Raw genomic sequence first — 25,551 nt, forward strand, 5'->3', positions numbered from 1 at the left:
CTTATTTGGCCTCTCATGCCATTAAGGTCACACGATGCTCATATTTTCTCCGAATTTGCAGCCATCACGTATCGTTTCGTTTGTAAAGTATGTTCTCCCATAATCCGATCTACAGATTTTCGGAGTTCGTCTTACAACATCATGGAAGTATCTGAAGAAAGCATAGATAATTTCAAGGTAATTCTCCTTAATGTTCTAACTTACTGACGTACCAAGATGTCCCAAAGGGAATCTTCGTTTACTTTTATTTCTTTTTCGAAAGTTTTACCTAAAATTGCGTCTTGATTTCATTCTACATCGTGCTAGTGCTAATTATTATATGCTTCCGTTGGGAACGATATCATGGAATTATACCATGATGTTATTTATATGATGTAATATTAGTATCATGGATTTCGGATAGAATCAAGTAGTACACTGTATGAACTATTCCGCTTTGTTCATTGTATTATACTACACTAGCGCCATCCGAATAACATTCACTTCAGACATTCACTTCAGACTGGATTCCTTCCGAATACGAAAGCTCGTATTCGGAGGGAATCCAGTCAGTATCGATTGAAAACTTTTGTTCGTTTGAGAAATAGATTTCTGCAGTTCTTTTATCTGAGACTATTGTTGTTTAGAGAAAGATAAAACACTTCAGAACTAGAGAGCTGAACCCGTTGGTTAAGAATTTGATTAGGCTATGAGAGAGATTGGTTTTCAACTCAGCTTTTCTCAATATGCAACAGCAATGACGCCACTTGCTAAGCATCTAAATATTCTTGTACTCGAATGGTAAAAACATCGAAATTTGAGGAGTTCTGTGGTGTCAGTGACGAAGATCTGGCAGTGCAATATTTGCGGCATTGCCGAGGTGATCTTCAAGCAGCCGTGCAGCTGTATTTCCAGGTATGCAGGTAAAGCTCTTCTCGTTGATTATTTTTGAACATGGAAAGGCATATATTTTAAAATGCTTATGATTTGAATAACATCGTGCCTCGTTGTTCACACGTGGTGTGGGTTTAACACAGGAGCTGACTGCTTTTCTTCTCCATATAAATCAGTAGTCATAAATACAGTTTTTGTTCTTTCTGCTTTCCTCAAGGTTATACTTTATGTTACATGGTATTATTGGATTCAGACTGATGGTATTCTCAGTGATGAAGGCGGTGATGAACGAGCAAATGATATAGATGAAGTACTGGATTTTTCTCGAAACAGCCGGAATCAGCTTACCAGCAACGACTCGCACAGCATAGAAGCTAGCTCCTCTCGATATTCGGTTTCCAATGCACGGTTTGTTGCTATAGTCATTAATATTTCAACTCTTACATGAATATGCTTCTATTTATCTTCTTATTTTGGTTTTCACTAGTTTTGTGAACAATTGCATTAACAGCGCGCCACATTGGTCTATTGCTCAGCCTTGGCACCAGTTCATTGTTGCACTCCTTACATTGCCGTTCAATTTTGTGGTCACAACCGTATTCGATATTATGAAATTCTTCCGTGGGTTTTTTATAGCTGTCATGCTATAAAAAAGCTTGCTAGCTTACGTGCGGAGATCTGTCACTGTTCTTGTTTAGTGGATCTAATTTTTGGTGAGCGAACTCCATCCATTACTAACTTCCGTGAGGATGTGGCAAACTTCCGACATCTTGTCAACGAGGAGTTCGGCGATATTCATGTGGACTTTTACGATGGAACATATGATGAAGTTGGTGTTCCACAGAGATCTATGTTCCGAAAGTTGTGTTTTTTAGATCTTCTTCTGAGTCATATTTTCCACCCTGAGGCAGTGTGATAGTGTCTACTTTCTCCTTAACAATCTTCAAAATTATTTAAATAATGTGTGAAGTTCAGTTTACTTTGTTTTCTTTTTCCTGAATTCCTTTTGTTTGCGTCGTCACTACTCGCAAAACTCGACTTCCAACTTCTAGAATTTTAAAGAATGTTGAGCGGACCTTCCAGTGCTCAAGAACCTCTAGACTGTACAGATTATGATCAAGTTGCTATTAGATGTGTATTTTTTGCTAACAGTTTGAAGAGATCCGTAGTTCTATGTAGCGAAATGAAGGAAACGTCGAGGAAACGTTCCAGGTAGGTATCTTTACACCTATTTCCCTCCTCGTCTCTCTCTCTCCCATACATCCAGGGACTCAGGAATTCGAGACATCAGGAGCACACTGAGCCAGCGATTGGCGTCAGGGAAAACAGAGAAACTGACCTGCACATGCCATCATACCATCATTTTTTTTGGATGGCGCGGCCGGCCGGGTATGGCGCAGTCGGTAAGAGATTTGGCCGCGCCTGCACAGTCGGTGTTTCGGCACTTCCCAAGAACCAACCAAATCTTTCGTCCTTCGCTCTGATAAATTGGTTTAAGACTTTTCTGGGAGGATAAAAACAGTGAAAAAACAGTGATTGGGTGGCCCTAACAAATCGCTCTTATAGGCTGCACACACATTCATAACTTCAATTTTGAGTTGAAGTCGAACTCGTAGGTGTATCTCAAAGGGATTGATTAGCAGAGTGCCCTTTGTCCTCTTTTTTTAAGGCAGCATACCAGGAATCTGAGGTGGTGCAGATTTCAGGTGGAGTATTCGTATACGGGATGGGAGACTACGGAGAAGGAGGTGATTCCGTCCATTTCTTGCTAATTGCCGTAAAAAAACGGCCCGGAAGATGCGGCGCCGCACAAGACTGGCGCGCTCCAATCGAACCTCTTGTATAAAATGGTGCGCCAAATCGAATGAAGCCGTATCTTCCGGGCCGTTTTTTACGGCAATTAGGAAGAAATGGACGGAATCACCCCTCCCTCCATAGTCTCCCATCCCGTATACGAATACTCCACCTGAAATCCGTACCACCTCAGATTCGTGGGGTGATGCCTTTAACCTTCATCACATGTTCTCATTTGGTGAGGTCCCACAAGTCATTTTGTCGAATGTGTTTTCGCACATGTAGCGCGAATCGGTGGTTATGAGTGCTGCTGGTGTTCCAAATTCCTGGATTTTTGGAGAAAGTTGCGTGTTTTCTCCGCGATATTTGTAAAATATGCTCCTCGCCCCATTCAACAGTAGATAGATCCAGTTGCGAAAATTCCCCCGAACGCTATCTTTAAGGAATAGCGAAAGTTATTCTACTTTAAAGGCATCACTCCATGAATCTGAGGTGGTGCAGATTTCAGGTGGAGTACTCGTATACGGGATTGGAGACTATGGAGAGGGGGGCGATTCCGTCCATTTCTTCCTAATTGCCGTAAAAAACGGCCTGGAAGATACGGCTTCAGGCGTTCTGGTGCACTATTTTCTACAGGGAATTCGACTGGAGCGCGCCAGCCTTGTGCGGCACCGCATCTTCCGGGCCGTTTTTACGGCAATTTTGAAGAAATGGACGGAATCACCCCTCTCTCCATAGTCTCCCATCCCGTATACGATACTCCACCTGAAATCCGTACCACCTCAGATTCGTGGAGTGATGCCTTTAAGCACAATTAGCTTCTCTACATAGATCACGCGATTCCCTTCTTAATCTGTAGTGCAATTCAAGCACTTCAATATTACCTGGAATAAATTATACATGATAACGAAAAAATAGCTTTGCACAAAGGGGTTATGATTATGAGAGCTATGTGGTATTCATCTCTCATTCATCAGCATTCATTATGGCTGTACTCGCTAAATGACATTTTCTCCGTTAAATTATGGAGTTGTTCTCAAAAAATAGTTGTAATTTTTTAAGAACAAATTCTTTACCTGAGTGGGACCTTACCTTTAGCATTTGACCTAGAGAACTTCTTTTACGGACGTCCTGTTTTCTGTAATAGAGCTTATGAGACGAGATTTTTTATATATAGGTACAATTTAGCGTCGCATCACTGTGCTGAAGACTGGAGGAAATTATTCATTATTCATCACCTAGGTATTTCCGAACCATTTAGAGTTTCATTATGCCTACACGGGGTCGTAGATTATGGGAAAGAGGGTGATTCCGTCCATTTCTTCTTTATTGTCGTAAAAAACTGCCCGGAAGATGCGACTTCAAGCGTTCCAGTACGCTATTTCCTACAACGAGTTCGATTGGAGCGCGCCGGCTTTGTTCACGCACCGTATCTTCCAGGCCATTTTTTTGCGGCAGTAAGAAAGAAATTTGACGGAATCATCCTTCTCATAATCTACGATCCCGTATAAGCATAAACCACCTGAAACCCGCACCACCGCAGATTCCTGGAGTGATGCCTTTAAAAGAGAAAAAAAAAACGAAATTTTTGTTTTCACCTTTCGTTAACCATGTAGCCGTTTTCCGTTTGAATGCCACTTTAGAAATCTTTCATAGTGATGTTTTTATAGATAAAATTCAATAGAAATAATGGAACTTAAACACAACGTTGAAAATTTCAGGCTTTTTCCGCTGCGTGCGAGGCTGAGACGCTTTTCGCAGTGTATCTTTTCTCTCCTGATGCTCGAGTAGGCTCACTTTAGTACTACAGTTACTATCTCATATAAATAAATATATATATTTATAATACACATTTTCTACTTAGTACTCAAACAGCATGGTGCGTCAAGTGTTGGAGGACGAGTCTTTCGTCGAAACAATGCTCAATTATAACGTTGTTCTGTGGGGAGCTGATCCTCTTTCTTCGGCTGGCCAAGAAGGTATACAGTGAGGACTCTTTTTCTTCAGTGTTATTAAGTTGTCCTGGATGCTTAGAAGAATGTTTCACATTTTTCACTGATTGAACCCATGAATTTACAATCGCTGAAAGTTTCTGGGTGCATTCTCAGAAGTACCATGAAACTCTGTAGCACTCGTCCTACGGAAATGGGTACACCTTCACTACGACAATACAAGGGTTTGATTCCATTTGATCACCTGTTGGAGCTAGGCTAGACGCATCACTCTATCTGTTATACTCTTCACGTGTCATCTTTTTAGCAATTGACATCTTTTCCATTTGGTCGAGAATTGCTTGCGCAACTGGAATTTGGACCATCTTATGTGCCGATGAAACCGGCTCTTCGAGCACTTTTCTACAAGTTTTCGCGAGCACTTTGAATATGAATGAATAAGTAATTGTAGAACTTTAAATATGTGCAATAAATTTGAGAATAGATTTGGGGCAATTTTTTGGAGTGTTTTTTTCTGCCGAGCCAGTTATTACTTGCTTTGCTGTAATAATTTTTCTTCAGTTGCGCGTCGCATGAGGATTTCAACGTTTCCTTGTTTCTTAGCTGTTTCCTCTCGTGAGCACAGCATAGTAGGTTTTTGGGTATGGCGTTAGTCAGTTGTTGATTCTGTTCCTTACTACAGAAATCTACAGCTGGAACTCCGTTCAGGTGATGCGCGTGGAAATGCCCGTTGATGCTCGTCAGATATGTCCCCTCTTGCGTCAATGTGCTTTGGACGAGTTGGACCAGAGAGAAGAGGAACGCTTTAGGAGGTTTGTTCGTTCTGTTTTATCCTTTAATTGAAGAGTGATTGCCATTCTTCAATTGATGCTGGTAAAGAACGCAGCTTAACAATTTCAAATGCTGGGTCATTTGGCTCATTTCGGTATCTACATCAACAGGTAACTCTAAAGCGCAAGAAAATTAATTTACGAGGAAGATTTGGTGTGAAAATAGGAACTTAACGGCTGTGTATTAGATATGAGAAGATGTGTTCCCATTTGTAGAAGTATGATTCTTTTTCCTGGCGATGTTCCTGGTAAACTTTCGATCTGCTTAAGTCAGTTGTGCGAGGTTCAGTAACAATGCATGAATTGGTGCAAACAACACATCGTAATGTTCATCTTTAACAGTTAATGCTGAGGTGCAAAACAACAACATTGCACGATATAAGTGTTTTACAGTCGAATGATAGTTGTTTTTAACTTAGCTTCGAGCGAAATGAAATTTTTCGAAGAGAATTCCATCAAGAACGAACTATGAACTCGCCCTACGAAAAACTTCTCAACGTGTTATGAATGCGATCATATTTTTGAGACATTTTCCTGTGTTATGTACAAGTTTCTTGTCACAGACGTGTTCTTCGTGAAAATCGTGCATTGATGGAACAGCAAGAAAGAGAATATCGAGAGAGTGAAGAACGAGATCGTGCGCTTTTGGCTGAACGTCGCCGTCAACAAGAGGAGAAGGAAAAAGAGATACGCAAAAGGAAACAAGAGGAAAAAGAACGTCTTGCCAAGGTTGTTGAGCGCATGCAGGTATGCATGTTTTAATCAAAGCTGATAAACGATTTTTGCGGTTGGATAGGACGAGCCCTGTCATCGACTGGTCGATCTTCGCTTGCAGTCTGACGTAACAGATCTGTTTCTGTTGTTCCTCTTTCATTTGTTTTGGTCATTATCCTCAAGAAGTTCTTCAAGAAATCGGAATGTGCTGACAGCGTTTATGAAAAAAAAAAAGATGAAGCATTGAAATCTTTCCTCAGGAAATCGCCTTTATTTCCCATATTCTATGAAAAAGACGGAATTATTTGTGATCCTTCACGTGGCTTTTGTTACTGTACAAATTATCATTAACAATATACTTATTCACATCAATCTTTTTAATCGTATAGGTGAACCAAACTAAAGGCAAATGTTCTTATCGACAACCGGAGCTTAGAAAGAAATCACCTGATAAAAATCTGCAAAGGTGTTTATGTAATTCTTAAGAACAACACAGTGAGGTTCTGGTGACAAAGAAGGTAAATACTATTACTATGTGGCACAGTAATTGCAATCTGCCGTTTCAGAAATAAACTCGAAAAAACGGACATATCTTTACTTTGGACTGACTGTTCTTTTTATGTAAAGAATCTATTCCTACTTTTCATCGAATCACCTCGTGCAAAAAAGTCCAGGCACTTGTAGATACGTCAGTGCTCCATGTAGAGAAAGCGGTTTTCCGCTGATACACAGCCTATCACGTGTGACTACGTGTCACGTGGTTTAGATAGGAGTGTGCTGTATTAGTGCTCTATTGTGAGTAAATCGAATTGAAAAATGAAAGCAGGACGTTCTTTCAAATCTTTGGTCGCGAATCTTTGGTTTTGCTCGGATCTTGCGGGGATTTCACTTGACGGTGATTTGTTTGCGGTAAAGGTGAGGATTGTTAACAGTCTTTCTGAGCTCTTGAAAATTCAAACCAAATGTGATGTACTCTCAGATGCAAATACGTAGACGCACTCCGGATAAATGTTAAGAATACAAGAATAAATAGGAGTGGTGGGTGCATGAGAGAGCTGTTTCATAAATTATTGTGTGCAGTTTAAAGGCAGCATACCACGAATCTGAGGTGGTGCGGATTTCAGATGGAGTATCCGCATACGAGGCCGTAGATTATGGAGACGGGGGTAGTTCCGGTCATCTCTCCCTGCATCACTGCAAACAACCGCCTCCAAAATGCTGTTTTGTACGACGCCATCCCTTGCAACGCTCCACCCCTTGTGCCGCCTCCGCCCTGCGATTCGTGGAAAATCAACTCGGACTGCCCCGATAGGTAATAAGGGACGCTATGCGTGCAAGGGTGGCGCGCTGCAATAGAAGGCATCGTACAAAACAGGCGGCTGTTTGCAGTGATGCAGGGAGAGATGAGTGGAACTATCCCTGTCTCCATAATCTTCGACCGCGAATACGGATACTCCACCTGAAATTCGCACCACCTCAGATTCGTGGTATGCTGCCCTTAGGTGTCGCTATGGAAATCTTGCGTAATAAACGGTAATGTCTAATTTTGTAATGAGTCTTATACCTTAGTACTGAACAAGAGCGATTCGAGATTAAAGTAACGCTACTCACACTTTTGCTTAGATTTATGTTTTTCAAAACATATGGGAAGCCGTATAGCCCATTTCTGTCCTAGTTTCCCTCCACAAAAATGTACTGTTACAACAATACGACTACTGGAGTGAGTACGATGATTCTAGATTGTTTTCAACCTGGCTTATGGTGTACTTTGCTTTGAAACGGTGACTTGTTGTTTTCACTAGGCATTTGGAGAAGTGCGAAGTTGTATCTATACTTAATTTTCAGGGCTCTGACAAATTTGATTTCGCGGAAACGTTAGTTCTAGTAAATATAGTCAGCAGTTTTGGTCTTTTTCAACATGCGTAGCAGATGGAAAATACCTCAGCATTATGTCATGTTTATGACCAGAAAAACTTCATCTTGAACCGTAGAAATTTAATGTATTACGTGACCTATATCTCCGATTTTCAATTGTTCAGTTTGTTATCCCTGTTATTGAAGTGACACTTTAGGCTCTTCGCAATTTACGTGAGGAGTTCGTCGTTAGACAGATTCCGGACGACTACGACGGGGAGGACTCGATCAGAGTGCTTGTTCGTTATCCTTCCGGATCGACGAGTAAGCATAGGTTCTCACCAAAGGAGAACGTGAAGGCTAGTTTTTTTTTTGTTCTATTTTTCTACTCAGTCAAACAGTATTTAGAAACCTTTATTTTCACCTCATTTCGTGTAACAGTTGTTATTATGGGCGATACTGCATGTTGGCGTTGGTCCATTCTTAAAACGCCAGAAACGTGAGGGAGTACCTCAAGAAAAATTGCTCACCTGAGCTTCACAGAAGATACGTTGTGCTGGTTACGAGTGTGCGTTTTGGAATATCCATAGTCTTTGCTTTTTAAACTGCAGCACATTTGTAGGAACTATATATGGGTATATGTTCGTGTTTTCTCTGTGGTGGGATAAAACATTGTTAAGGATGCTAGTGACATGTAGAATATCCATTTTGCACTACCATTTTGCAGTAAAAACATTCATTTCAATAGAATAAGTCTACTAAAAGTATCCATAAGGTAGATTGTAAAGCGCGAGTTATTGAATAATTAGCTAATTATCTTGTTTGGATTTTAGTCAATCCGTTTGGGATCTAAAACGGTTTATCGCCTCATTGTCGTGTGACTCTGGGCGTCGAACTGTGATGCACACTGGAGGTTCGTCCTCCGGCAGCATTTATCAAGCTGAGAAGAAGTTCGGCACATTAGACCTCCCGACTTCTCGAAATCGAAATCCTAGCTAAGAACGAATCACTGCTAGGATTCACCTTCTTGGCAAAATGCCGCAAGGTGGCCCACTGATCCATATAGGTTGGGCGACGACCTGTGGTGAAAGCTAAGCTGGCCGTGGCAGGGCTGCTTAGTTTGAGGAAAAAGTCTTTTTGTCACTCCAGCATATACACTGCCTCGGTACCCTGAACACTGGGCCCTGCCGTCTCAGACGTCGGACGGTATGGCGACCGGTAAGAGGCGATCAAATCTCAGGTTGCTCAGGATGTCATTGATTCTGGACCAAGGCGACATACGCACGACTCGCCATGGAGACTGTCTCAGACTGTGTACTTACAACGCGAGAACAGTTTCCACAGACGCTGACCTGCGTGCCCTTCTCGGAGCTGCAGAATGTATCAAACTTCACGTGATTCCTCTGCAGGAGACCAAGAGGTGAAAGAGCAACGTATGACTGATGAATGACGGTACACTCGTCATTCTTGGAGAAAAGGTTCCGTCGTAAAATGTAGGCGGTATTGGTTTTGTTGTGCACTCATCTGTCGTCCATCTTGTCGATTCTCACGAGATCCTGTCACCTCGTCTGGCCATTCTTCGTTCCCGCCCTGTGCCGAAAAACTCATCAGCATCATCAACTGCTACTCACCAACATTCGCAGCTAATGGATCCGAATTTAACGCGTTTTATGAGGAGCTGGAGGAAGTGATCCGAAACGAGAAGTCCTTCTACAAGTTCGTTGTCAAAACTAAGAAGGGCTACAGAAGGGGAATACAGTATCGGAAGATTTGGAGTAGGAGACCGGAATGAAAATGACAATCGTCTCGCCGGGCTATTGTCAGCAGTCCGCACGTCCAGTGAAGACGGGCCATCTATCTAAGTATCTAAGGAATGTATGAGTGTAGGTGAGGTAGATGGAGCCAGCAGTTCGTTTGGGAAAACACGAAACGATCGAGGTCAAATTAGCATGTGCAATAATAATTATGTACTGCTGCGAGCTTCATCTAAAGAAGTTTTAACAATCTTTTTCAATCAGGTTTGTTACGCAAAATTAATGCAATCAGAGCGCTAAAATCTTGTATAGAAATTCTCACTGGGCCGATAACAATTTTTACAAAGCTGATATGAACCCATGTATTGAACAAAGAGATTGTTATCTCGTATTAAAAACCGAAAAAAAAAACTAATGAAATAAATAATAATAATAAACTAACTAATGGAAATGGCAGCGGTCACGGTTTTTATGACTGTCATGTGTGAGAACCTCTTTCAGCTAAGGATTCACAGTGAAAAGAAGAGAAAAAACAGAGCCTAGAGAAGTCAATAAATTGAGAAATTCAGTTTATTGACTGTCTTTCCTGCTTCCGCGCAGAACCGTAGCAACAATGAAAATCAGTAAACGCAAGAAACCGCTAGTAGGGGTAAGATAGTGTAAAATCTGGGGAAAAGCGGAATAAGTCAAAAGTGTCGGTATTTTATTCTAATATGAGTTATACTATTCGTAGTTATCACATAAAGAAAATTTCACTTAGGTATGTAACACACATTCTACCAAAGCAAGATAAGAAACTAAGTTCTTAAGAGGAATTGAATATATTTACTTACTTATTCGGAAATGAATGTGATTTTTCTTCTGCTAAAATCATTAATAGGGACGTGACAAGAAATGTTGAAGAGGAAATACGAATTTTTGCAACAAAAAGAATACGTACGTATTAGAAATTGAAGAAAAATGTATACGTAGTGGTGAGTGATGGCTACGTGAGAAATTAGAACTCCACGTTATGGAGAAAGAATTCAAGATCGCACACTTTTCGGAGCACGAGCAAAAATTGGGATTCTGACAAATTTTCCCATCCCAAATGAATGGGGCGGCGTTTGAAAAAAAAAATCACTCATATATTCGGATAGAGGGACTAAAGAAACCCCTATGTGGAAATTTATCGTTTCCGGACTGGTTCTGGTTCTCTCAAAATTTAGGTGGGACGAATCTAAGAAAGTTGGGAAATTTTAAATTATGTCCCATCAAAATTTCAAAAAGACTAGGGAAAAACAGCGATATGACCGTTCTTTAGGTCAAACCTTCTTCTCTAAAAGCCTACTACCTAAAATATACCTGAAATATTTATTTTGGTCTTCTTATGACCAAGTTATTCACGATTTTTCAGACCTAAAAATGTGCACAGAATCTGAGCTTTTTTGGTCATTAAATCCTGTTAAATCCACTTTTAAATGGCTGCAAACGAAGTAAAATTAAATTCTTCTTTTTTAGAAGTGGTTTCAAGTTTCTAACTCTTTTGCAAAAATTTGACTCAGTTGTTTGTCGAACCTACGAGGTCTCATTGTCGCATTGTCAACATGTTGTACAGTTTCAAAACAAAATGTTGGGGCTTCCACACTGTCCTGCGCCTGAAACTAAATACAATATTTCGTAATTTATATAATCATTTATTATTATTTTTTGTAATATTTATAGTGTATGTAATTATCTGATATTACGTAATACTTTGCAGTGGTTATCATGTTATCCTTTCTCATCACAACGGCCCACTGCACACTCGCTCACGCCCCTCTTCCCTAGCAACCCCCTCCCTTTACGACCCCCAATGGGAATATCCCATCACACGTTTGACCCTGATCCAATGATAGACTGCTCGCCTATCAAGAGGTTGGCGCAGGTTCGGTTCTCACTGGTAAAAAGTTTTGCATCATTATGGAGTGTACACGTACACGTACACACACATTCACACTTTCATTCATACACATATACACATACACACGTACACACATACACGCATACATCATACACACACATACGCACATGCACCCGTTCTAAGCGCGATATTATATGGCATGATTGTATGGGCGGTGCGTTCAGAACCCTGGTTGGATTACACAGAGGGCAAACGTGTGAGAAGTTCGAAAAGTGTAATTAATTTAGTTATTATTTAGCCTCTCGAAAACTGGAGTTACTAGTTAGGTAGCGGATTTAAGTTGTTATATATGAATTAAATTATGTGATGGTAATGATATTGCTAATTTTTTTCCTGCGTGATTTAGCACTGGATCGCTTGTGTTATTGACGCCATACTGGGTTACTTTTTTTCAGAGTTTGTTCGAGGTGGTTTTTGCAAAGTCGTGTTGCCCATGGTTCTTCGAAGCTTACTACGGTTTTCCTCGTGAGAAGCTCAACTTCTGTTCCTTGAGGTTACTTTTCATGAACATGATTCATTTGTTCATCAGACGATTGCCACATGTGTTTCCTGATTCGAGCACATTTTCGAAGCAACAACGCACAAGTGTTTATTTAGAAAAAATTATATGTAATGGCGTTCCTTTGTATTAGATGAGTGACCATGCAGGTCAAATGGATCTTACTTTTTCAGCCGATTTTCTACCTAAGGTATTTTGCGCTCTTTGCGTAAATTGTTGTAGGTTTGCATCCATTTGCTGCTTCCATTTATGTGATCTAAATATGGCAACTTAGGAGACATAATTAGGGATGCTGTTAAATCGTTCATTGAAAAATAATGAGCAGTGAGATGTGCTTCATTGCTTTCACGTTCGTTTACCATTAGTTTATTTCAGATATCACGAGCTATTCAGCGACTATCGCCTGTCTCAGAACCTGGAATCTGAGCCATGGGTGATGCCGAAAACGTTTGAGGAACTAGGTATTTCGTTCTCCCTCACAGTCTACATCAGCGATGTAGCAAACTAAAATACCTTGAAACAGTCATGAGTGCTACTCTCTAGGAATTTATCAATCCGCATACTGTGTGTTGCTTCCAGCAGCTATACTTCGACTATAACATCTGTGAAACATTCTCTACTTCTCTTCTAGTCTTCAGAGACTGCCCCAACACGCGTTATTCCAGAGATTATTGTTTATTCATTCTTGGTAATAGGAGTAATCGCCTAACGTTCATCCGTTCCGAAAGGATGCACGAGTGAAAAGAACAGAAGTACATCATTTGCCTCGCTTAGGTCTTCAAGTACCTTCACGAATATCAGTATACAATTTCTGCGAATGCCTTTCGTATGGTTATTCATTCAAAGTTTTGGATGAATCCAGATCTTCTAGATCCTACCTGTCCTGGAGCGGTAGTGTTGATATTGAGACTATTGCACTTCTGTTCTCTTCAGTTCCGGTAATCTGGTTAGGCGTTCCACAAATCAACACCAGTGACTTTCTACTCTCTTGAGAGTACATGAGCTTAGCTATGACTTTTATCTTGCTTCATTCACTGGACTACGAAACAAATAAGGCGTGTTTTTTTTATCCTATACCAGAGAACTTATCGTTTTCCCAAAAATGAGAGTCTCAGCGTTCTGAATACTCGCTGTTTTGGTACTTTATATTACGGGTGTTATTACAGCAGGTATAGTGTTTTCGATGCCGTTTTCGGATATTATGTTCATTGATAATTTTCCTTCAGAGACAGTATTGATGACTTGAAAAGAGATCCTCATTTGTTGTTCACTGATCCCACTTCTTGTGATTGTGAGCATGGCATGGTATTCTTTATCTTGTTTTTCTTGCGTCGTTTCATGATTGTATGTATTCTCCGGTTTTGCGCTCTGTTCTATCATTTTGACAAACAAGAATTCCCTCCGTACTCATTTGTTTTGAGGAATTAGTGTGACCTCTCAGTATGAGTCCGCTGAAGAATGAGAGCCAGGAGATTCAAAGATACGGGTGCTTTCAAAACAGGTTCGCTTTCACCTCGTCGAATAGTTGTTGCTTCAGTTCTGGATTGATTGTAACCATAATGGTCGGCAAAAAACCCAAGCACTTCATTTTAACTTGAGAATAACCGAAACATTGCGTAGCATGTTTTCTTCACTGAGATTGCTTCAGATATGAACCTATACTGTGGATCCTCTGCTTCTTTCATCACATGCATTTGAGTCTTTAACTCGTTCTCGTCATTTGTGTTCCTCTCATTTTATCTAATATAGAACGTATTTAGCCCACCCATTATTACTTTTATCCCTGCTATAGTGCAATATTCTGTCGTTATGGGCATTCAGTTAAGCAGTTTACATTCTGACTTCGATTTTTTATGAAGTATAAAAAATAGTATAATTTCTTAAGAATTCTTTTATTGTTAGCTTTGTATAGCATGATGCTGGGATTGAAGCGTTAACTTTTTACTTGTTTCCTTCCTATTTTTCTCTTAATTGCGTCATAAGGTTCATGGTTCGGTACCCGTTTGTTATACAACTATTCTTTTTCCCTTGAACGGATGAATGTTGAAGGTTTTTCAGTATACATCTTATCCTGCATGGTTGTCGTGAGTGTACGCTGCTTAAAAGATTTTGAACGATGTGGGTAGTTATGGTCAGGAAGTTGTTCCGCTGTTGATCATTTAATTTCCTTGACATAGAAAAGATACAAAGCCGAGTGTATTTATGAGCAGTGTACTTTTTTGTTTCACTCCAGAGCCCTTTTACTATCATGATGTAAGAAGAGTCATAACATACAATATCGCTTGGTTAGATTGACAAATAATGAAATAGAGCATCAACAGCGGGAGCTCTGACAGCTTCGTTCGAAGTTGAGGCCCCCAATGTCTTCGATGTAGGGAGCGGTCTCCTGTTTTCCTTCCATCCAGTTAAGAAAGAAATCGGATAGGATGGAATGAAGGAGTAATTTGTGGGGATATTTCTAAACGCCACTCAGCACAGTGTTAAAATCACCCAATTCGATAGTAATTCGATCATTGTGTTCCTTCGTTCCATAATTTTCTTCTTCTTTTTCAGCGAACATATTTTCTGTTCTTAAGAACTGCAAATCTTTCCCACAACAGTCTCCTTGCTATTGATTTTCTGTGCTACAGGCCTGTATTTGTTGTTAATGCTTCTTCTTGTGTATAAAGTTGATAAATTAAAGATCTAGTTGTTCCAGTTCAGAGGTTACAGGTCAACGGAAGGGGCACAAATCGAAACCAAATAGGAAATAATAAAAAATAATAAGCAAAGGAAGGTTTTAAACTTTCCATGGGAATGAAGTGTGGGCACGATCAAAGCCAAAAGTGTCAAGGAATATGTTGAGCTGTAGTTCAACACGAGATTACCCATCGAAATGAAAGAAGCAAATACGCTAATTCTATGTTTGTTTTGGCATAACGAAAGAATTCTCAATAGGACAACTTACAGTGAGTCAAAACGAAATGAAACTCAGTGCATTTGCGTAAGGAGCTGCACTCGAAGCGGTGCGGATAAGGGCAGCATACCATGAATCTGGTATGGATTTCTCATGGAAAGATTGTATATGGGGTCGTAGATTGCGAAAACCAGATGGTGCCGCTCATCTCCCTGCGATCGTCGTAGGAAACGCCATGGGAATCGCTTTAGTTCTTACGAGATGCGTTAGAACACTTCTCTGTGTAAGCGTTCCCGTTCCCCGCAGCTGCCTATTCATTAGTTTAACTTGAATAGGTTGGTGAGAACACTTTATCTATCTTCGAAGGCACGCTCGTTCATGCGGCGCGTGCACAAAGGTGGCGTGTTGCAATGCAAGCCGTCGTAAAAAAAAAAACGGGGCTTCGGGCTGTTTTTCACAGCGGCTTTGGGAGATGAGCGGAACCCTCTGGTTTTCCGCAATCTATGATGCTATGTAGAAGCTTTCTATGGGAAAACCATATCACGTCAGATTTGTGGTGTGCTGCCTATAAAGGCAGCATACCACCAATTTGAGGTATTGCGGATTTCAGGCGGAGTATCCGTATACGGCGTCGTAGATTCAGACTGCCGTTTTTTGCGACGCTATCTATTGCAACGTTCTACCTCTTGCGCCGCCTCCGCCCTGGGGTTCGTCGAAAATCAATTTAGACTGCCCCGATAGGTAGTAAGGGACGCAACGCGTGCAAAGGTGGCGCGCTGCAATAGAAGGCATCGTACAAAACAGCATTCAGGGGTCGGCTGCTTGCAGTGATTCAGGGAGAGATGAGCGGAACCACACCGATCTCCATAACCTACGACCCCGTATACGGATACTCCGCCTGAAATCCGTACCACCCACATTCATTAAATGTTGCCTTTAAGCGTAGCGGATAGGTTCGAGAAGGGACGCTTGCTAGCACCATTCATTACATACGCCTAAAACACCACAGTGTTTGTCTGCGTGTTGTGTCGACCATTACTATATCTTAAATGTGATTTCAAGAGAATGGTAAAGTTTAATATAACAACAATATTCTCTATGTTAGTGGTCGTACACGCATATAACACTCATCAACTTTTAGCATGAAAAGTGTGATCTGTGCTGTGATCTTCGTGCATCGTGTACTGGTGTTGTTCAAGAGGTGTGCCAAAATTTTCGTGTGGGAACGTTTTTAGAAAGTAATCTTACATGTTAACGATCATCCTAGAATTCGAACTAGAAGTCCTTACAGTGACTAGCGGTTTCGAACCATACATCGATGGTGCAGTCACAACGAAGCCTCTTACCGACTGTGCTACACCCGCAAGCAAAGTTATCATCTTTTCCCCTAAGTGGAAAAATTCTGTACTAGGGAAAGCAAATAATACCACAAGTTGGCAAATCGTTGGAGCAGTCGTACGAATTTAAACACTGACTCTGTCATTGACGTATAACGTCTGTTGTTATTTGAGCAAAGTAGCGTGAATCGAAGCTTCCATGAATCCTCCCCGTTGTAGACTATTCGGCTATTATTTTGAGTCGAGCAGCCGGAGGAATTAGTTCGAGGTTGCTGCTATTGAATGACAGATTTCCATTTTGTGTGCTGAAATAAGGTAAGACGTTCACATAATGATTTGCACTTTTTTAAAATGTTATTCCCTTTGTAGGAGAGGTTTAGTCCGTTCGTCCTGCGACAAGATCGTGTGCATGTCGTTTTTATTGTTAAATTATTTCGCCTGGGAATTATTTGCTGCGGAATCTACTCCATATTCCTTTCGTTTCTTTTGCTCCTTTCGTTTTGTTTGGGCATAAATCCTCCTTACTGCATGTGGATTTAATCGTGCCGTTCTGCGATTGCTGGGCTGAAACATACAACGAGTAGCTTTCACCATTCAGTATAAGTGTTAATTGTGTTAATAAGGTAATTTTTCTTCATAAACAGTGAGGAAACAGTTAATAGGAACAATCATATCATTTTTGTTTATTGACTATAACCCCTAAATTCCACATTTGACACTTTTTTTGCATAATCTTCTCACAACCAAGTGAAGAGCTTTTGATTTTTGCTTAGCTGCAAAAAGTGGAAATCGGTAATAGAGTCGAGTGCATTGGGTTAATGCACAAGTTTACCAGATTTTAAAGATTTCTTTTTGTGCTAACAATCACAGTTACAATCAAATTGACTTAATCAGTACTGGGTTGGCTAGTTATTTTTTTATACCTTGGAGGAAAATTGGCACTGGAAAGCTGGGACACGCCCTTTTTACAGTGAACTCAAGTAATAGTTAGGTGTTTCAAGGAGCTTCCTGGCTATAGCATGTAAGAAAGCTGCGTCTTGGTTCTGCCACAGTTGCAATTCAAATGAATTAACGTCATCTGCGAGTGATCTTCTTCTACAAGTGAAAGCAACGCCATACGGCACGTCTTGTAGTAGGCAACATCAACGAATTGTTGACTGAAAGGACCACTACCTGCAATGCCGTGAACAGCAAGTTCCGCCACTCCAAAGAGGGAAGATTCTCTTTTGACGGTCGACGCCAAAGTCTACACACTGCAGCTCTGCTGGTTGTCCGCCGCAATCCGATAAAAGCGACGAAGATGTGCCACCGTTCACGTCCAATACGACAACGCGCAGCGCATTGTCGCTTTGGCCACTCGCCGCCAACTTGAAGCCTTGCGTTGGGAAGCGGTCCCCGTACACCCTATTCTTCAAACCTCATCCCATCGGACTATTACTTGTTCCGGGAACAAACCATTCCCTGAGGCAAAAATTCTGTTCAATTCTTTCGCTGACTTCAAATCCAGTGTTGAGTTGTTCTGTGAGTCTCAGCTCCCAGCTACTTGTCCTTGAGAGTTGATACTCTCCCAGGAAGAGAGAACAATGCGATAGACACTCATGATGATCGCGGATGATAATCAATGTGTGATTAAGAAACTTTGGAATTGTTAATTTTATGCTTTGTAACAGTGTGCCCACGAGGTTTTTTTTAGATGGAACGTTTACTTGCTTGACGTTTCGTTTGTTTTCGGAGTCTTCAGAGGCTTAACTAGAGATTGATCGGAACAATGCCACGCTTATCCCGTCAAGTGCCACACTACCCTGGGTCAGTGTTTCGATAATCGTTCAAGGTAGTGAAACAGATCTCATATACATTGATATAGTCCTACATATTATTCGTCCGATATGGTACGGATATGATACGGCTGGTATCACGCACTTGTCACTTAGTGTACCAGCAAATGAGTATTGCTGTATGTAGTTGACCAGCAACGATATAGATGATTTGATCTACACACACAATATCAGGCAATTATAGGTAACAGAGCTTAGTAGCGTAGGTACAAGTGGCAAGAACTCATTCGTTATCGACAACCATTCATTCCTTTTATTCATTGGAGAGTTTCTTTTAAAAATCGAAAACGCTTCCAACGTCTTCCATGCCGATATTTCTGTTTCGTGAGCCAGTATAACGTATTTCACATCATAATAGTTTCGTTGTGAACCGCATGTCTATGCCTTCCAAGCGGTGTTATCAAACTTTTACGTCGTTCTCCTGCCTCATTCCAAGGTTTTTACCGGTCGCTCCAATGTAAGTTGCATTGCACGCCAAGCACTCAACCTCATATATTACCCCCATTTGCGCACAGTTGCCTGCTTTTCCGCAGTGCAAACAACATATCTTTGACACATGCAGTATCTATCGTATAATCTGTTTCTACAAGTTGGCTTTGGGTACTCGCACTGGGGAGATTTGCCAGGATCACGTCTTGTAATTGTGCTCGAATAATCACAAGATGACGTGATAAATGCTTAATAAAATTGTAGGCCAGATTTTGCCTAAAGTGTAATCTCATTTGTCGAATACACACCATTTCCTTGAACGATTACCAATGCGAGAATGGAGGGCAACTGCGTAATAGAGTTCCTTGAGGTGACCTTACTCTACACGAATGTGAAAAACAGTGAGGCGCTGCAAACCCTATCTGAGATAATAGAATCACTTGGTAACAACTTGGAAACAAATGGCCTTAATAACGTTCGTACAATAACACTTATCGGTGAATCTCTGAATTGCAACATTTTCATGTGATCTGGGAATTATTTCGCACGATTGAGATGTCTAGCAATTAGCACCAGTACTGGCGATCTGCTTCATGAGCAGAATTTAAGAACCTGTAGTGTCATGTACACCAATAATGCATTGCAGATACATCGATGATTATTGCACCATAACAATAACACAGTCCTAAATGGACGAGTCCATTCCACTGCCGAATACTCAATCAACAATCTCAATACATAAGAATCACACGAAAAACTCCAAAAGAAGGCTGGCTCCCTTTCCTCAACACACAAATAAGTGCTTCAAATGGCATTATCAGAGGAAAGTGGTATCGCAAAGAAGGTCCAAGAACATCTTATTGCACGCCAAATCTGCACATCCGAATGCAGTCAAACGCGCTGTGATTCGTGGTATGTTCAAAACCGCTAATGAAGTATGGACTGGCAACTAAGAAATACACAAATCACGAAGACTAGCCTTGAAAATCGCATGTGCGGGTGTGGCGCAGTCGGCTAGAGGTCCGTTATAGCCACACGGTCAAGGGTTCGAGATTCGAAACTGGTTCGAACTAGTGCAAACCAAGTCTTTCATCTCTCAGGGTCGACAAATTGGAACCAGACTGGTCTGGGAGGATAAAAACAGTGAGTTGATTATCGGCTGCCCCCAAGTCATTGTATAGGCCAACACGCGTTCCAAAACCTCAAAGATTACGAATTCCAGTAAAACGCGTTGGCGCCTCCCAAGTGGACTGATACGCTATCGACTTTTTCCTTTTTTTAAACTGGTTTTTTCATCGCTGAGAATGATTTTTTCAGCATTTGTACATGTTGCATATGTTTTTCTTCTGTGATACGAGTTCCTTCATCGACAACAAATTGTGCTAGTAAAGAGCCGCTTCCATCTTTTACTGAACTTTAGGGAACGATGTAACGTTCACCAAACCACCACAATTGGAGTAATAAGCTTTTCTTTTCTGCGAATCGCCCTCGCACAGTTAATGAGATTGAGATTTCTCGTACCTTTTTGGTAGAAGTTTTGGAGGATCGCAGAAGGTTTTTAAATCTATACTCGGTCACAGAACAGATCAAATTGTTGAGCACGCTTTGATTCGTTCTCAAATTTTTATATTGGCGTCGCTATTCGAAGGTCCACGAAGCTGGCGTGGTATGGACTTTCGTTGGAGTATACCTACATCGTATCCCAGATTATGAATACAGAGGTGGTTCCGCTTATCCCTCTCTGCATCACTGTAAACAGGCAGCTTCGGAATGGGATTGCTTACGACGTCCTCTATTGCAACGCGCCACCCTTGCACCCCACCCCCTCCTGCGATTGGTCGATTGCCTGTCGGGGCGTCAGAATGGACTTTCGAGGCTAGAACAGAAAAGCTTAGATTAGTGACTGGTGAAGGTGGTGAGACTGACATTTGTGCCGTTCGTTCCTTGCGGTTCTTCCTTAGATTAGAAGAGCAATTCTACCACATATTGACTTGTCACCACCCCTGCAGAGTGAGTAGTGAACTCAACAAAGCGGCTTTATGTCTATTTTTTCATTTTTGCTGTTTCATTTGCTCTCTTAATGACGAATTACGTGCCGAGATAAAGAGATTTCAGAGGAAAGGGAGATTTCAGAGGAACTACATCTACATCTAAATTTGGAACCTTTGACAAAAAGAAGACAAACAACGTCGAAATATTATTACGACACCATTGTTTGTTTATAACAATGTCGAGCAATTCGGAATCAATTCTAGTATGCCTCTCTTCGTATCACAGATCAGTTCTCTTTATTTCAATTATCTAACAAAAATGACACACTAAAATTTGGAGCATACGTTGGTCTTGGACGAAAAAACGTAGCCCGTTAAGAAGGACACGGAAGGTCTCTGGATCGCGATCTAGAAAGAACTGGAATGAATTTTATTTATTTAAATGTACTCGTGTCTTAGAACGTCGGTATGATCTGTGTTCTTCTGTCTATGTTCTCTACTAGTATGTCTACAAGATTTTTAGATGGAACCTTTATTGGCCTGATACTTTGGCCTTAAAGGCATCAGCCTACGAAGTTGGGGCGGTGTGGGTTTTAGGGGGTAATGCCTATACGGGGCCGTAGATTGTGCGGAAGATGGTGATTCTGTTCATTTTCCCTGTATCACTGCACTGTAAACGGACGACCCCGGAATGCTGTTTCTTACGACGGCTCCTCTTGCAATGTGCAATTTTTGCGCCCCGGCCCCCGCCTGCGATTCATCCGAATGGGTTTCCGACGAATCGCAGGCGGGAGGGCGCAAGTGTGGCCCGATGCAATAAAGGACGTCGCAAGAAACAGCATTCTGCGGTCGTCCGTTCACATTGGTACAGGAATAGATATACGGAACCACCCGCTTCCCCACAATCTACGTATCCCATTCCCGTTGTCGTTTCGCACATTCTTCAAAAGCGTTTTTCGTTAATCAAAGAGCATGACTCCATGAAAAAGGCTTAATCGGCACATTGATTCTTCAGCATCTTGTCTGTCTCCAAAAAAATAATTGAAGGATAACGGTTGTCAAGGTGTAGAGGAGTTATCGCAGCAAGTTGACGAAGGACTGTTATGCATGCCTTGCGTACTAGTGTTGGCTAAATTCCGAATATTGGAGCATGAAATGTATAGAATTTTTCTCCTGTGGAGAAGTGTGAAGCAGGGAGTGTAAAGGCGTTGACTTCACAATGGGTAGCAAAATGCACATCACAATGACTCAAACGTGCTCCATATGGGGGCAGCGAAGATCCTCGGACGTTGTGCGAATTGCCTGCGATCCTCTCTGTGTGCCACCGCTCACTAAGACAATAGAAGAGTTCCATGGCAGAGGTGTTAGAAGTGAGGTGGTTGCCGATCTCCTCACTTCGATCCGCTTTGAGATCTCGAGTATTATAACTCCTACATCTGCAGTCCTAATAAACACGAGGGAATTTGTAGGTCAGGGTCAGGTATAATTTCATGTATAATGAGTTTCTTGGAATCAGAGAGGCCGAGCCTACACAATTGCATCCATCCATTATCCATTATCTAAAATGTTACTATAATTACCTTCAGCATAATAAATCCTCTTGCAAAGACTTCAATCAACATTACACCTTTTTGAGATTACATGAGATCTTTGTGAACCTACTGCGCCGTCGTTGTCCTTTGGAAGATGTCGCTTAGTTGACGATTCCGGCTCCAACAGCACTACAAAATACGAATAAATGTCATTTGTCGGATCCGCCAGAGTTCCAAGAAACGTGTCAAACCTACAATGAAAACTGCCATGGAATAGTTTTTCCTGCACATTTCGTGAAATAAAAGTTTTGACGTTCATTTTAATAAAGATTCCTGAAATTAGACAGTTTAGTTCTCCAACATTCTTATGAAAGCTTGAATGAAGTGTACCATTTTCAGAACAAGTAAGGGATTCCTTGTGAAACTAACAAATTTTTATTTTCTTAAGCAGCGAGGAACTAATAGATTACAAAAATGTTCTTTAGCAGAGCGTGCGAGAGTACGAAAATGCAATATCAGCAAGAAAATAACTTTTAAAATGGATCTTCTAATAGCTTCTGAAGAAGAACTGTTCAGTCAATGATCTGACCATATGAAAAAACCATACCTGTGGCCCCCGACATTCAAACATATGATATCGTTCGCTTTGTACTTTTTGGGCTCGTCCTTCATTTGCAGAAGTCAAGTAGTTGATGGGAACACTGTATTATAGAGAGAGAATAATGAAACCTCAGCAATATTTTTATGCTCATATACATACATATTTATATAGGTATATATAATATTTCTGTACACTTATTTAAATAAGTAGAAATATATGTAGTATATAAAGAAATGATGACAACAAAGTAATGAAAATATGTAACGAACAAAATAGAAAAAAAAACTAAGTAAATGAAGAAATAAAGCTGTACACTGACACAACGTTCTCGTAAATTGAGGACAGTAAAAATTGACTTCGAGCAGCCGGTGCACTACTTACATATGAAGGAAATCATAAGGGACGTTATGTTAGAATGATGAACTGTTCTCAGGATTTTCTCGCAATGATGGGAACGATTTACGAAGAATCATCAAGTAAGTGTATCTAGCCGGACAAGTGAATGCTAAGTGGTCACGAATGTTGAGATTCGCAGACGTTGGCGTGTTTTTTTTTCAAGTAATATTTATTTTTATACTTCAATTTTTCCGGCCTGAAAGATTGGGCAACTTAGGTTAAGGAGACATGAATAGGGTAACATGTCTTGTGCTTGTCCACGAATGTAAAGAAAGTAATTTTAGATGAGGTCATCCTTCCAGTCACTATAAACTCTAACTTTTACAAAATTCTTACTTGCTTCAAAAGAATGAGATTTTTGGACCTATGGGCTAACTATTCCGAAACGTTGATAGGAACATTCTTTTCCTGTCAAGGACAACTGGGAAAGTGATAAAGAAATATCATATCAGCGCCGTGGTATCGCCGTGACCTACAGTAAAGACTCTCACGCAATCCTACAGGGCTTAGTGTACGTGGTAGATCTAACGTTATTCTGCTTCAAATACGCTCCCTCCTGTATTTGATCATATTTTGAATGCTCTGATGCCCAGTCGCAGGCGTACAGGATGAGGCGCACTGTGAAGATAGGGAGGAAGTGAGAACGGCTTCCGCGAACGCAGAAGTCGCGGAAGTTTATTCATACCACCAATCGGTAGGCAATATGAGGTGGACGAGAGAGTTGTGACCGTTTGCGGTCGAAAGCATTTTTTTTTCGTAGCATATGTTCCGTGCCTGCTCTGGACTCACCCTCGAGGTCACGTTCCCAGCACGAAATTGACTATTTTTGGGTAGAGAACTACAAGAAACTGGAGGAGTAGCGAAAAATTTTCAGGACGACAACGGACCGTTACGATGTTAGGAAGTCTGTAGGCAGTACAGCAGTCGATTTTGATATCCACAGGACTCTCCACAGAAGCATTCGTCCTGACAATGATTAGTCAAATGTTTCGAATTCCTCGTGAACCTTTTTATTTCTTACCCGACAAGCCGTTTGTTGTACTGCGATTGGGACGGTGCATTCATCCGATTAAACTCCCTGAGTTTCTTTTATCAAAGTGATGTTTTCAAGTTTTCGTAATTGAAGGCAGATTTAAAACATCAGACAAAAGATCTGTTTTGGCTGAGAAATATTATTTGGGAAGAAATAAACCAAAATGAGATAAACATGTTGGAACGTGCAGGGTTTAGCTTTAGAATCATTGCATTGGGAAGAGTACCAACGACCTTCGATATATTTCATTTAGTTCAACCAAGACTTCAAATTATGTTCTCTTCAACTAAATGGTTTTTACCTATCACTGGTACTTTTTCTTTTATTTGTTCAAAATAAAGTGTTTCTGCGTCTAACACTACATATCATGCCAATATTATATATTTTATCAAATCAACCAGTGCATAAAAATGAATGCAGAGTGCTTACTATAGATAGTATCTCTACCAACATGAGTGCAGCGACGATCATCGATGACCTGGAAAAACAGACTATGTGCACATCGGACGTCTATGCGTGGAAGATCTGGATTGAAGCTAGCTTTGGTTGTCTTCATCGCTTAAAGGATAAAGCATTTGACGTTAATCAGATCACTTGGGATGCGCTACCTCGTTCACTTCAATTTAAAATCGTTTGAGGTTTACGAACGCAGTGTTTTTATCCCAAACACGCCTAGTTATTGCCTACAGGGGGATGAAAGGCTTGGTTGGCACTAGGGCCCAATTGAACCTCCGCTGCATCCACAGCGAAATTTCTTACCGATTGCGCTACACTGCCCTTCTTCATCACTTACGGTCTAATATCAAGCTGCGAAGGAGTTGAAGCTCAATGTACGAACATAATTTCATAGAGAAGATCATACCTCCTACAAGATCAAGATTGGTGACATCTACGCCAAGAATGGTCAAGAATTACGTCTGAAGATTTAGTTCAAGCTTGTGCTGAAGATAGATGTCGGCGATCAACGGTACCCACAATGGAGTCGACAACGTTATTGTCATTACTGGTCTATGACTATTCACCGATATCGTAGCCGTCTCAAAGCTCCCCGATAAGGGAAAGTGACACCGAATTCGCAGTCGTTGAGTCTTGGTGTAGTGCAGTCGGTAAGAGGACTGTGAGTGGATGATCGATCGGTGGCTCGAAACCGCCCTGTACCTTTCATCCCTTCGGGGTTAATAAATGGGAACCACTCTTGTCTGGGTGGATAAGAACACTGACCAAACAAATCGGCTAGTGCCCGCGAGTCATTATACAAGCCATCATGCCTTCATAACACCTAGTGATCA

The 25,551-nt window shown here is 41.1% G+C and overlaps 2 protein-coding genes across 4 annotated transcripts; one reads left to right on the forward strand and one right to left on the reverse strand.

Moving 5' to 3' along the window:
• Window positions 1-141: 141 nt before the first annotated feature.
• On the forward strand, window positions 142-12,811 carry RB195_025246 (uncharacterized protein; the record flags this gene model as incomplete). Of its 3 annotated transcripts, XM_064213308.1 has the most annotated exons (14): window positions 142-177; window positions 802-894; window positions 1,127-1,281; window positions 1,385-1,494; window positions 1,572-1,702; window positions 4,389-4,454; window positions 4,532-4,646; window positions 5,181-5,248; window positions 5,328-5,431; window positions 6,013-6,196; window positions 8,236-8,376; window positions 12,109-12,206; window positions 12,588-12,673; window positions 12,756-12,811. In XM_064213308.1, 14 exons carry the CDS (start codon window positions 142-144, stop codon window positions 12,809-12,811), a joined length of 1,443 nt encoding a protein of 480 aa, XP_064069187.1. The 3 variants fall into 3 exon arrangements, with proteins under 3 accessions (XP_064069187.1, XP_064069188.1, XP_064069189.1); XM_064213307.1 differs by lacking the exons at window positions 142-177; window positions 802-894; window positions 1,127-1,281; ... (1 more) ...; window positions 1,572-1,702; window positions 12,756-12,811 and adding exons at window positions 1,937-2,085; window positions 2,141-2,276 and having other exon boundaries at window positions 12,588-12,720; XM_064213306.1 differs by lacking the exons at window positions 4,389-4,454; window positions 4,532-4,646; window positions 5,181-5,248; ... (4 more) ...; window positions 12,588-12,673; window positions 12,756-12,811 and having other exon boundaries at window positions 1,572-1,789.
• Window positions 12,812-16,874: 4,063 nt separating this feature from the next.
• On the reverse strand, window positions 16,875-17,903 carry RB195_025247 (uncharacterized protein; the record flags this gene model as incomplete). Its single annotated transcript, XM_064213309.1, has 3 exons — window positions 16,875-17,009; window positions 17,619-17,849; window positions 17,901-17,903. 3 exons carry the CDS (start codon window positions 17,901-17,903, stop codon window positions 16,875-16,877), a joined length of 369 nt encoding a protein of 122 aa, XP_064069190.1.
• Window positions 17,904-25,551: the final 7,648 nt, after the last annotated feature.

The sequence above is a fragment of the Necator americanus genome, chromosome X (assembly GCF_031761385.1).
Source record: "Necator americanus strain Aroian chromosome X, whole genome shotgun sequence".
Classification (NCBI taxonomy): domain Eukaryota; kingdom Metazoa; phylum Nematoda; class Chromadorea; order Rhabditida; family Ancylostomatidae; genus Necator; species Necator americanus.